Source organism: Trametes versicolor (assembly GCF_000271585.1).
Source record: "Trametes versicolor FP-101664 SS1 unplaced genomic scaffold TRAVEscaffold_5, whole genome shotgun sequence".
NCBI lineage: Eukaryota > Fungi > Basidiomycota > Agaricomycetes > Polyporales > Polyporaceae > Trametes > Trametes versicolor.
In genome coordinates, this window is record NW_007360325.1 from 2,281,103 (window position 1) to 2,293,540 (window position 12,438).

Genomic DNA, 12,438 nt, shown 5'->3' on the forward strand with positions numbered 1-12,438 from the left:
AAGCGTAGCCTAGACAGCACGTTGCTTGACCACGCCCACACCAGGACTTGCGGTGGTGAACACGCGACATTGATATCGAGTCGGAGCCGGCTGGCAGTCCGGGGCTGCCGACCCGTTACTCCAGAGCCGAGGGCGCAGTCCTTTGTCCTGAACACGAGTATGGAGCACGATCCCGAACAATCGCGTCAACTAACCTTATGAAGGTTGCACGTACTCGAGAGTCCCCTCTCCGGCAGTTCATGAAATCGCTTTCCTCGTCCCATGGTAGGCATCCGGTCACATCTTGTGACATCATATCACGTATCCGGAGGCAGCGAGCTGTGACCTTAGCAGCGTCCTTCATACCACTTCGTGTTCACTAGCGGCGCCGTGAGAAGGTAGTTTACTCCGAAATTGATTTCTCATGCTTCATGAACTGCGTAATTTCTTGTCACCGTCCGGCGCGAGCTGCAGGGATTTATCGCAAGGCTCCTGCCCTGGTCCTGCAGGCGCGGCCTTGGCATGGAGTCGCCCACGCTGCGACCCACCCTCTGTCCCCTTGCATCCTCTCCCCCTTTCCTCCTCTTCGTCCTCTCTCTCCACTTCTCTCCCACCCGGGCCCTCGCAAATAAACACTCATCTAGCTTTCGGACGCTCCGATGCCTCCTCGCACCTATCGTGCACGTAAGTGATCTCACGTTCAGTTCTTCATGCCATTTGCTCAAACATCACCCCTTGCCTTTGTGACACAGGTGTCGAGGAGACTCTGTCCAGACTCGCCAAATCCGGGGAAACCACCGTGGCGTATAGCGTCTTAGTTGACCGGAGTAGGTACCCATTGTTCTCGTAGGACCCGCCGCTAACGTGTACTGTTGCAGTCGTCGCGGCAAAACGAGTCATTCATGAACCCGTCGGCAGAAACTATACTAAATACATCCACAAGGTGGTTGTGAAGGAGGTACATTCCTTTTTGCTACCTCTCCACTTCCGCGACTCAGACCCTCGCATGTACAGGCCCAAGCTCATCGTCTTAGACTTCGAACCATCGGCGACACCAAGATGGTCATACTGAGCGAGGACGGCAAGGACTTGTGAGTTGATTTTAACCATGTCCTTCCGTACCGGGGAATGATGGCGATCAGTTATGTGGCTTGGCGCGAAAGGATTTGTGTGCCCCGCGGGCATGGCCTCGGAGAAAAAGCCGCTGTAAGCTCGTGTACCGCCCTTTTCCAACAACGATATTCTAACTAGCCGTTGTCGCGTACGTCATAAGCTGCGAGCGGAATATCTGCGCCTTGCTGCAATTTTGGGTCAAATTGTGGCAGCGTTTCAAGGACATGCCTCACCCGCACGCCTCTGGGATATCCGGGGTCTACCTGATTTGGTGCGCTTCCGACGCACGAATTCGGCTAAAGTCAGACGACTGATATGAATTTTTTTTCGAAGGTCCGTGAACATACGAATGTGCTCGAGGACCTCAGAGAGCAAGTGAGTGTTTGCCTCCGCGCCGTTACCAAGTTGTTAATGGTACCCTGGACTCATTAGAACGAGGAGGCGATCGGGCGACTGGTCCGGACTCGCGAGAATGTCCTCTTCTTGGATCCAACCTACTTCGATGATTGAGCTAGCTTTTTTTGTGAGGCCTTGCACGAATAAGAGGAATGAATATTGTTTCATTGACGCGGATTAGTCCTGTGAACTGTTCGGTCTTTAGCTTGAAAGATGATACGACGGATTAAGTAGCTAGTCGGCCCTCGGTGGCTATGCACTGTAGGACGTTCCCACCAATCATCGCGCGCTGGCGGCCTCTCGCGCGCGACCGGCCGTCCCTGCGTACACTGAGTACCGTCCTCTTGCAAGCTCTAGCTTCACATAAGGCGGGTCGTGACCACTAACAGCTCATTTACCTGCATCTCGGGACGTGCATGTATGGGTGCGATAGGAACGTTCGGAGGGACCACAAAGAGTCGCCCACCTCGTGGCCCGTGATCTCCCAGCGTACAGAGATGTCTGACCATGGAAATGTACATTTGACTGGAAGCAGAGCCGAGGGTACCGGAACAAGCTGGTAAGGACGGCGTGCGGCAGGGAAAGAGTTCGTTGAAGAGCGGCGCAAAAAAGGATTGCTTGGCTGGGGGCTGGAACGATAGGTGACTGTATGCGGGCCATGGGCCAAGTGTCTGCTTGAGCTTGTTATTGTCGCCCAAAATTGTGTCACAAGACCAATCGGATCGCGCCGAGGACGGAGGCCGTCCGCACCCCAACCTTCCTGCTGAGGGTACCAAACGCATCGTCGATACATGCTTTCTCCAGCCCAAATGCATTCTCATCGATATGGAGAATGTGCGCATCGCAGGTGAGAGTTCCCAGAGCGCAGAAGTAGCGAGCATTGGCAGCGAGTATGTTGAGTGCGTACTTGGAGCGAGCTTCAAGTTGTGGACGTTGACGCCGGGGCAGGCGCCAATGACGTTCAGAACGGTTCGAGCCAGTGGAAATGCACAGATGGATTTAATTTACCTAACTTATACGCGCTGTGAGCTGGTCGTGCTGGTCCGCGGGCAGCGTCACCACGAGGGCGTTCAGAGTGGCGCGTAATTCGCAGGTCTCAGTTCCGATGGCGAAGTTCGGGCTCTCCGTGGGTAAACTTTTGGAATCTGGCTGTAGGACTGCCATTCCATAGCGCGCAAAATGTTGTCAACCTGATCTGCTGCATCTCTCTCCCAAGTGAGAGAGCGCAAGTCAGGGCCTTTTGCCATCAGCCCAGTCACGCCGAAGCTTGTAATTGGGAATGTCAGCCGTATATTTCGTGTGATAGGTGTAGTCTGACCGCCACCTCGTCCCTGTTGGCTTGTCGTTCTCGTGGAGCATCTAGCAAAGAGGAGAGTGAGCGAGCCGTGCATCCTAGTCATCAATAGAGTCCCCAAGCCCAAAGATGCCGAGAGCCATGGATGTTGCCGCCCAAAGATGCCAGGCAACTTCCCGGATAAGTCGCCCTATAGACTTGTGCCTCGGCCAATTTTGTAGATTTTCAGTTCACGATGGGGCGCATGTTCGTACGAGCTGACCATTTTCTGGCACCCGTTGCTTCAATCGTGCGGCATCGAATCAAGCAGGCACCTCCCCAGTGCACATGATCTCAGCGCTTCCCGCTCCTCACCACGTACTCCATAACCCTCCGCCGGCGCACACATACACAGGCGGGTACATCGCGGCATTTCTCCGGCTCAGTCGTTCTAACATATAAATCCCCACTCACCTCCGCGGTCGCCTGCGCGCCACAGTAGGCGGAAGCGCCTGCTACAGGCCATTTGCAAGACACAGACCCTGAACGACGTCCCGATGCCGCGCATCATGAACTCAGCTCTGAGCACGACGGTAAAGACAAGGCCAGACTTGACGGCCTTATTAGCGAGGTGTAGCACGAGGGCGAAGCTCGCAAATGCCGACGCGCCGACGCTGAGACTCATATCGTCTAGATTTCTCGTGGCCCCGTGTGCAAAGACGCGGTCCTAAGATAGGTTACCATTTGCGAAATGGACTGAAGTGGACCCTACCTTGATGGTCTGCTTGTTTGTACCATATAGGGTCTTGTCGCGCGATGAGCGTTTTACGCGTTTGTGAAGTACCATGCGATGTTTACTTTTACACATGGAGGTCGGTGGCATGGTCACAGCGATGAGCTCTCGGATATCTGCTTGATCTGCGCGAATAATAAACCTTGTTGATGTAGTCATTGTACTTTGTCGCATCGCTGTACACGATACCATACTCACCAATGAAGGTCTTCGTCACGCAACCACTGCTAGAGCAGATTGAAACCAACATTTGGCACGTTGCTTCTGGGTGGTACGCACGGGAGAGATGGCAGTCCACGATGGTCGAAACGCACCCAATTTGAGGCGGCGTGTTGCAACGATGTGTGCGCAGATTGCCGTGCCCGAGTGCACGGACTACGGGATCACGGGGAGAGTCTGGCGGAGCCCTCGTATGGGTTCCGAGCCCGAGGATACCGGAGAGTCGGTTGAGGCGGAGAGAAGGACGTGATGGTGCATCGCGAAGACATGGCACGGACTTAGTAGGTGGTCCCCTCGACGTCGCTCGCGGGCGCATTGTTTGGGCTTTTTGCTACATAAGAAGTCATCGCAGGAGCTCTTGAGGAATCTGAAGCGGGAGAAACGCAGGTTGTCGTACTCGCCCTGGAGGCCATCAGCAGACAGATTGAGGATGTACTTAGCGAAGCCGGGAGCCAGTCGCAGCCTTCGTCAATGGTGGTCCCACAGTTGCTACCACCACCTGATTCCCCAACGTCCACGGGGGTGCGGCGCCAGTTGTGGTGAACCGCAAGGGTGTTGCGTGTGGTTATGCTGCGCACGGAGAAGACGAGGTGCCCGGCACATCGGGGGACGAGTTTTACAGTCGATCTATTCCAGAGCATGCACCCACCCAAACATGGGCACAGGCACGCGCGGGGTTTGCGAGCCGTTCTCAGCATGCTTGGGATACGACTTCTGGTCATCGTGTGGGGCGTGGATGGAGGAAGGGCGGGATCGCGGGATATGCCACGGAGTAGGAGCACGGAGCAGTAGCAGCGGCGGGGCGGCCGTGAAGTGGAACCTCGACGGGCTGGAGGATGTAGTATCGACGGTGCGCCCTCAAGCGTCTGCTGGTTTGTATCCGCGGCTGAGGTGCTCGGCTGCGTGGTACGTGGACGTTGGGATGGATGCAACATGCTGAGTGCGAGGTCGTGCGTGCTCTGCCAGTGCTTCGCACAGTGGCCGCTACTCGCGAAGCCGTTCGTGCGCAGGTGCAAAGACTGCAACCGTGGCAAGTTGTGGACCAACCCGCTTAGTGCTAGTGATTGATTGCGGGGCGGGAGGTATCAACATAAGGAACTTCTGAGGCGTGAAGGGGGACTTACGGAATATGCAAAGGTAGGAGGGGTTTTTAGTGCGACCCGAGGGTGCCGGGCGTGCATGTGACGCATTTGTGTGAGCCAGGCTACTCCGTGAGCCTTATCAATTTGCCTGTGCCTGACAGCTTTAGAGAGCGAAGCTAGGCTGAGCGCATGGCAGATGAGCAGCACCACGGAACAGTGACATGTCGCCTAGATGAATGAGATCAGGGTTAGTCCGATACGAACGCGGAAAAGTTCGTAGTTGAGTGTTAGTTCCGTAGACAGAGGCTGGACTAACCAGATACACCTAACAGGCAATACGAAGGGCATGAGAGCCAGTAACATCTTCGTGACTCGTTGTACAGTGAACAGAGGCAGCATTGATTAATGCCTAATGCCTTAGTCGTACCATGCAGCTGCTGTGAGTGACTAGTGAAGCTAGAAGCTTTGGATGTACTGCGCGCGCACTCTCAGCGGTTCTAGAGACGTCCGATATAAGTATGTTGGGTTTGGGGGTCTGCGAACGTTCGAGTTGCGTAACTGACCAGATTAGGGCAGGCTCGGCGCCCAAGCGCTCAAGCTCACACTCGCTCTCTCATCTTTCTCCCTTCTCTCTCTCGCACACACAGACACACACACGCATGGAGTCTCCCAGTCTATATGCGGTCATTGACCCGTCAGGGCCCGAGACCAAATCTATATGCTAATAATGGTAAGAGTACGAAATCTCGCAGAGTCGACGGTACCAAGTCCACTGACTTTCCGAATTTTCGGGCTATAATACCCAGAACGAGGAAAGTAACGTTTTTGGACGCCGGTTTCCGTCGTTATGCGCCCTTCACCTTTCATGAATGCTGCTCTCGTCGCCAATCCAATACGAATCGGCCCGCAACGTGTCCCGCATGAGAAGGGGCTCACCAAAATTGACCAAGGTCAAGTCAGTCAGCGTGATTTCTCCGTGAGGCCAGAGCCCCATAGGTGCAACTTCGTAAGCATGCCCATGACGATATCATCATCGCCCTTGGAAGCCTAAGTTACTCAGTGTAGTCGGGCTCGAAATATGATGCTTAGAGCCCTTGAAGGTACCACACGCGGTAAGAACCGGTGCACCAGGTCGCGCCGAAGTCTTCCCGCAAGACCACACATTTTCATCGTCATTTGCGGAAGCAATTTTTCAGTTCCCTGGAACTAGCACAGGACAGTCTCCTAGGGGTTTGAGACGACTGCTGCGCCGTTCGTGCCGCGCGTGAGTCGTTGTGCTCTCGCGCGCGGCATGAACCGTGTCCTGATAGCGAGCTCCTCTCTTGATGTGTTTGGTTGGCGCGCCCCAATCAGGTCTGCTGCATCCCAACGTGATCATGCCGTCTTTGAGATAGTACTGCACGCGATTCATCAGTTCCGAGTGGGCTCAGCTCGGCTTCGTTGCATACGAGCCTACCTGCGGTAGAGTTCTGATACGCGCCTGTATTTGCGTATACAAGGAGACAGTCACACAGTGCACGCATCCACACACCTGCCTGTAACGTGTATCCTTAGGATCGTGCGAATAGGCCCTATGAGTGGCGGCCGCTGCGAAACCGGATTTCAAAGATTAAATGAGTGAGCAGTACTTATTAGTTCCATATAGAAATGAGCCTATGATAATAGCGAAACCCTAGGGCGTGGATTGCAGCCATTCAGGAGAAGATGGACTGCTGATCGCTGGGCGTCGAGCACCCGGCTGCTTTATCTTCCATGCCATATAAGTCCTAGTGCGTCTCCAGCGAGCGGAAACAAATCACAGCGGCCTATCGAGAGTTTTCGCGCAAGTTTCGCTGATCATCATTTGGGTTATGCACGTGAATGTACAGGAACTGCCACAAGGTCTCCGCAAAGGCGCGACCGCCACGCGGCGTCTATAACGTGGTGTAAGACAGCTCCCACCTCTTTGTTGCTGCGACGTCGACCTCCGGCACAATCCTGGTACCTCCTCCCCTCGACAACCTGCCTGCAGCGATGTCGCCGTCCCCTGTTGCAACGACCGCCTATATCGCCCTGCACGATCTGAAGCCCGGCCACAGCGATACCATCAACTGTCTTCGCTTCTCTCCGGGTGGTGATTTGTTGGCCAGTGGGGGAGACGATTGCGCTCTCATGCTCTGGAGTGTGGACGATGGGCGTATGCTCTTCAGAGTATTGTTCAAGAGCAACGTGTCCGCTTTGGTATGGCATCCCATCTATCCCGACACGCTCATTGTTGGTTGCGACGACGGAAGGGTGTTTTCGGTTCATGAGTTTTCCTTGGTCAGTCATCTCATCCAAGCTGCCGGTTGTGTGCTCATTAATGATTCGATCTACTAGGCCAACAGTGTACAGCGCGACATACAACTCAGTGTGCGCAGTAATGTTCACAGTATGGCATATGATCAAAGCAGTCGATATCTCGCTCTTTCCCTCGGAAGGGAGGTGCATCTCACCAGAGAGGAGCAGCGAGGTGTGTGTTTGTTTGTGCGCTCTCGTCGTGTTCAGTGTTTATACTTCATTTCAGATGAGTATGCCATGTCGATCAAGATGCCGGCCCCTGCGGGCGCTCCCGAGGAGGACCAGGGCGAACGTCGTCTACGGGCGATGAGCCTTCACTTCCGAGCCAAAGGAAAAGAGTTGATTGTGTCGTACTTGTTCGATGGCGTTATGTAAGTTGCGCTGCTTCCCTTGCGATTGACAACGATTAACATGAAGTACGCTGGACGTCATAGCTGCTTCGATACCACCTCTCACGCAGTTCTATGGAAGATCGACCCTTCCCCGCAGACACTGAACATGTTCGTCTTCCGATCCGTCTAATGTGTTGTCCTGAATGTTGACATGTATGTCCAGAGGGTCGTCCGCCCTCAGCCCGCTTGGAAACAATCTGGCCCTGCACAACATCTTCACCGGAGTGAACGTCTATTATACCGGGGCGGGGGACGACAGGGTCCTCCTGAAGCGCTACAATCACAACAAGACGCCGCAGAGTCGCTCCCGGGTTCAAGTAGCGTACGCCATGAACGGGCAGAGGCTTGTTTGTGGCACTACGACTGGCGACGTTTGTGTGTGGATGGTAGAAAGCGGGCAAATATTCCAGGAGCTCATGCACGATGGTGAGATTTCGTTGCCGTGTTACGTACAGCCCATGCCGCTAGCTAACAATTCACAGACCATACCATCATGGCAGTGGATGTAAGTCTATCTTCACGCGGTCTATCCTGCTCTTCCTGACAGTAGTTAACAGACGATAAGTCGTGGCAATCATCTCTACATTGCTGCAGGGAGTGCACGCCTTGGTCAGGACACCTACATCAGGTTGTGGAGAGCGTCTGTGACTGGTACGTGCGTTCCCTTCCCTACCTTGCCATGCATGTTATTGATTTTCCTCCAAGACGCCAAGCCGGCGGAGGCATTCGAAATCATCACGCCGGTCGGAGAACTCGTCGAGAGCGTCAACGTACGTGCGATCTGTTGGGATGTAGAACCGCTCACGCACGCTTCTCATAGAATATCAGAGCGCAGCTGCGGCTGTACGTCTTGCTTGTATGTGCCGTGGCGCGCGTTCGTTTCCTACAGGTCATGGCTTTCGTAAAATGGCCAATAGGGGGCTTGCTAGTTTTGTGGATCGCTGCCTTCGTACCCTGGAACTTGATTTTGCCGTTCGCCATGGACCTGGTGAGCGTAACATTCTGGTTGTCGAGCACTCTGCTAAGTATCTGTTAGCTCGGAATCATTATCAGCTTGTCCAAGCTTCTCCTTCCACCCAGTATCAGCGACGTGTTTGGCGCATTGCTTGAGGGGTGCAAATCCCTGCTCAGCGAATGGTCGAACGACAAACAAGACAAGTGCATCGCCCCGTCGCGCGACTCTCCATTCGCCGCAAGGAGCGACACAACGCCAGCACGATTTGGAGCGTAGCCCTAGCGCATCACAGAAGGCGGATGGAAGGAGCGTACGTTGCAGTCAATGTCTCAAGTGTCGTCGTTTGCTATGCGTGACCATCAGCCACCTTCGCTATCTATGCCGGTCGTGTATTTGCCTATCGTGGATTATGTTTCAAATTCGATGTATCTGTCAAGGACAATGATGATCTCGTGGTTTCTGTATACGCACAACGCAACTCTGCGCCTTCGGCATAAGAGCATGTCTGGCGCGTCCAGAGCTACCGACTGCGCAGACTTAGCAGCGCGTATTTGTTAGGCGCCCGACTAATGTATATGTTGGACCAGACCGTCTCTTTGGACAAAAGATACAACGATCTCAGTACGTATTGTGGTCAAGTTGCTATCGAGCTGTGTGCAGAATTATCTGACACTTGTTCTTAATCCAGTCATATGTCGATGTAGAGTCCCGACATGTTGTGCCTGCGCACGACTCGGACGCTAAGACATGAAGTCACCACCCCCCGCAGCGCTTCGTTCTCTGCGCGCGCTCTGTGTAAGATCACGGTTTCACATATAAGTGAACCATATTACTTGGACTACGAGATGTGGATGGGCGGACATAGGCTCCAAGGTTTCTTGTCGTACGACGGAGCGACAGAGTAAGTACTACGAGCCGCGAAAAAATGAGATGTGCCAGGAAAGCACGACAAGCCTCTTGAGGAATTGGGAGATATACGAAGTGCCAGAAATGCGGTACGTATGGCTGCATTATCATTCGTGTGTGTATGGATGGGCGACGGCGATGGCGATCCGGGTGAGTGGCCGACTGCCGCCAGCTGCGGCCCCGAACGAAGTTGCCATAAGGGGACAAGTGCAGACCTGGCGCCAGGGAGCGTGGCCGCTGATTCACGCGTCTGTCTCCCTCCTCCTCCCACTACGTCTACCAAGTTCTACGTTGTATCTTAACCAGACTCGGCGACCGCAGCTACATTCGACATAGCAATACAGCGCACTTGCTCACACACGAAGGCCGCATGCGTATGATCGCATCCACGTCGGCGTCGGCGGGCTATCTGTAGCGGGGACGACACGCACGACGCACAAGAGCTACTGCGGCAGACATCAGGTGCACATTGCAGCCAGGCGGTGAGTACGTCCGCTCACATCCTGCTTGGACTTCGCTGACGGGATGATGCGTACGACAGACGACTCGCCGGGCCATAGCGCACAGAAGCGCGGAGTGCAGAGCGCGGCCCCGGAATCGTCCTGCGCAGCTAGCGGTGACTGCGTTTGAGCCTCGACTAGTCGGAGTGCCTCTCCGCTTGACCCAGCTCCCCGAGTGCATTGTCAGATGTCTCAGGGTAGACGTCGTGGAGATGGCCTCGCGGGTCGTCGTGCGGCGTGCGTCTGGTCTTCCTCCGAATTTGCGCGGGTGGGCTGTCTCCCAGCGATGTCGCGATGTCGCATACGCGGGATTTACCGCGCTTGAGTCTTGGTATTCCCCTACGGATCAGTTGGCATCTAGGATTGGTGTCTGACGCCGTGCGAAGGACGCACCTGAGAGCAGACGTCAGTGTGAGCGTCGTCCTTTGCGCTTCTATTGCAAGTGCTGCAGCTTCAATATCTCTCATACTCTGACTGCTATTGCCGACGGCTCACAGCACCAGAACAATACGACATCTTGAGCTTCATTGTCGAGCGCTATAGACCAGCGTGCATGGGCGGTAGATGTTCTATGTCTCTTCTACAACGCGAGCTGCAGCTCGCCTTCAAGCGTTCTAAACGCTTCGCGCGTGGTGAAGAGCATGATGCGGAGAGACCTGCATGATATATCTTCGCTACTGCTTCGTGGAATGTGCACCGTCGTGACCTCCTGGAAGTCAATATGTGTACTACGAGCGCTGGGGTCGATCAGACTCCGACCTCGTGGCGAGACAAAGGTCGCCACTCGCCATCACCTCTTGCAGATTTCCTCCCCGGCTAGCCCTCTCATCTCTCCTTCTCTCGCCGACCTAGCTAATTGCTCCGAACCGCCTTCTCTTCAACCTGCGATTGCATGTCGAGTGGTGCTCAGCCGCTTCAAGACCCCGCAGGTTCGTAGTAGACTGTCATATCACTCGCAAAGATTAACTTCTGGCTTTCTCTACACTCCCTTTGTACAGAGGAACTGCTCCGGGAAGACAACTTCATACGTCAGGACGTACGTGCTTGCGGTGTTGGTGTGCGACGAGGTATTGACGGACCAGTGGTTTCAGCCTCCCACTACACAGCCTGCTCCCGTGAACCTTGCGAGTCATCCACAGAACGGTACAGGTAAGGTGTATCCTTGGCACCTTTATCACCATCTCATGCTCGAGCACCCTCCCCAGCCTCGAACGTAGCGCAGGACACGAACGTTCCACCCGCCGCCCAGTAAGATAATTCCTTGCTTCGCGTATCGCTAATCTGTTCATCCTCTTTCGTATTAGACCTGGTCAGCAGAAGCGCAAAGGCCGTGATAACTCGGACAGCGAGGGCAATACTACCGGTGACGACTCTCCCGCGCGCAAGCGAACGAAACCCGTACCCGCAGAGGAGCCAACGGCCAACGAAAGTGACCCTGCCCGCTTGTCTCCTTCCGGTGTGGTTATTTTTCCCTCCAGATAGTTGAAGGGCACTCAATCTCTGGTCTGATCAAGCTACCATCTCCGACGACGGATCTGCCCCGCGCAGAAAGTCCCCATTCGCCCCTATTCCTAATACAACTACCGCCCCCAAACACGCGACCATGGATAGTGGATCCTCGCAACGCACGGCTACTGGTTCTACTTCCGCTTCTGGACCTCCGGCGGCTGGTAACGGACAGTCCCCTCAGAACAACGCACCTCCAGACGGCAACGGACGTAGCCCCAGTACGATACAGCTTGACCTTAATCCGCTGGTAACGTGACAGTGAATGCGCTGTGTAGTTCCTGTCGCTGACATCATCGCAGGTCAATGCCATGCGTGCTGAGTTCGGTAGTATGCACACAGAGCTCACCACACTTGGTCATGCTATGGTAGGTATCGGAAACACCATGAAAGTGATGGCGGACCAGCAGGCATCTGTGCTGCGAGACATGAAGACGGTCCAAGAGAAGCAAGCTGATGCGCTCGCGGCAATGGCCGGTTCGCGAAAGGCAGCGCCGAGCACGTCTCGTCCAGGTCGACGCACCAATGCGGAAGATGAGATGGACATCGACGACGGCGAGTTGGCTGACGACGAGGAAGCGGCGATCCCGATACCGTCGAGGAAGGGCAAGAAGCCGAAGCTACAGGGTCCTCCTGTTGAGCAAGATCCGCAGCGAAAGAAGTTTCTGGTACGCTCCAATTATGAGGGCGTGTATGGGATCTGACACTCGTCGCAGAAGGCGGTGCGTACACTCGCCAAGACGCTGATGAAGGGCACCGGTGAGGATGACTCCGACTCGACGCGGCTCCCCACCAAGGAGGAGCTTCGCGACTTCAACCCTTCGTTCGGTAGATGCTGCACAGCGGACAACTTTCGGCCGGACCTTGTGGGCATGCCACATACGCCCTGGAACCTCTCCGTCGCCGAAGTCTTCGCAGAAGAGTTCATCAAGCAGAAGGTGCATCCGTGCCGCGATGAGGTGGCGATTAAGAAGAACTTCTTGCGGCACCTCGGATATCTACGTT

The 12,438-nt window shown here is 54.8% G+C and overlaps 3 protein-coding genes across 3 annotated transcripts in view; all 3 read left to right on the plus strand.

The window, feature by feature from the left end:
- Nucleotides 1-638: 638 nt before the first annotated feature.
- TRAVEDRAFT_47054 (uncharacterized protein) lies at nt 639-1,602 on the plus strand (the record flags this gene model as incomplete). The annotated part of the gene is made up of 8 exons (XM_008039276.1): nt 639-663; nt 732-806; nt 858-937; nt 994-1,070; nt 1,122-1,185; nt 1,253-1,363; nt 1,426-1,467; nt 1,525-1,602. 8 exons carry the CDS (start codon nt 639-641, stop codon nt 1,600-1,602), a joined length of 552 nt encoding a protein of 183 aa, XP_008037467.1.
- A 5,266-nt stretch (nt 1,603-6,868) lies between these two features.
- On the plus strand, nt 6,869-8,471 carry TRAVEDRAFT_121250 (WD40 repeat-like protein; the record flags this gene model as incomplete). Its single annotated transcript, XM_008039781.1, has 6 exons — nt 6,869-7,156; nt 7,214-7,346; nt 7,401-7,545; nt 7,609-7,674; nt 7,730-8,015; nt 8,124-8,471. The coding sequence occupies 6 exons, from the start codon at nt 6,869-6,871 to the stop codon at nt 8,469-8,471; spliced, it is 1,266 nt and encodes a 421-aa protein (XP_008037972.1).
- A 3,708-nt stretch (nt 8,472-12,179) lies between these two features.
- TRAVEDRAFT_121182 (uncharacterized protein) overlaps nt 12,180-12,438 on the plus strand; it is a gene marked incomplete at both ends in the record, with an annotated part of 24,030 nt that continues 23,771 nt past the window's right edge. Inside the window, one exon of the mRNA XM_008039782.1 lies at nt 12,180-12,435. Coding sequence (XP_008037973.1) covers nt 12,180-12,435 — 256 coding nt within the window. The remainder of the gene's footprint in view (nt 12,436-12,438) is intronic.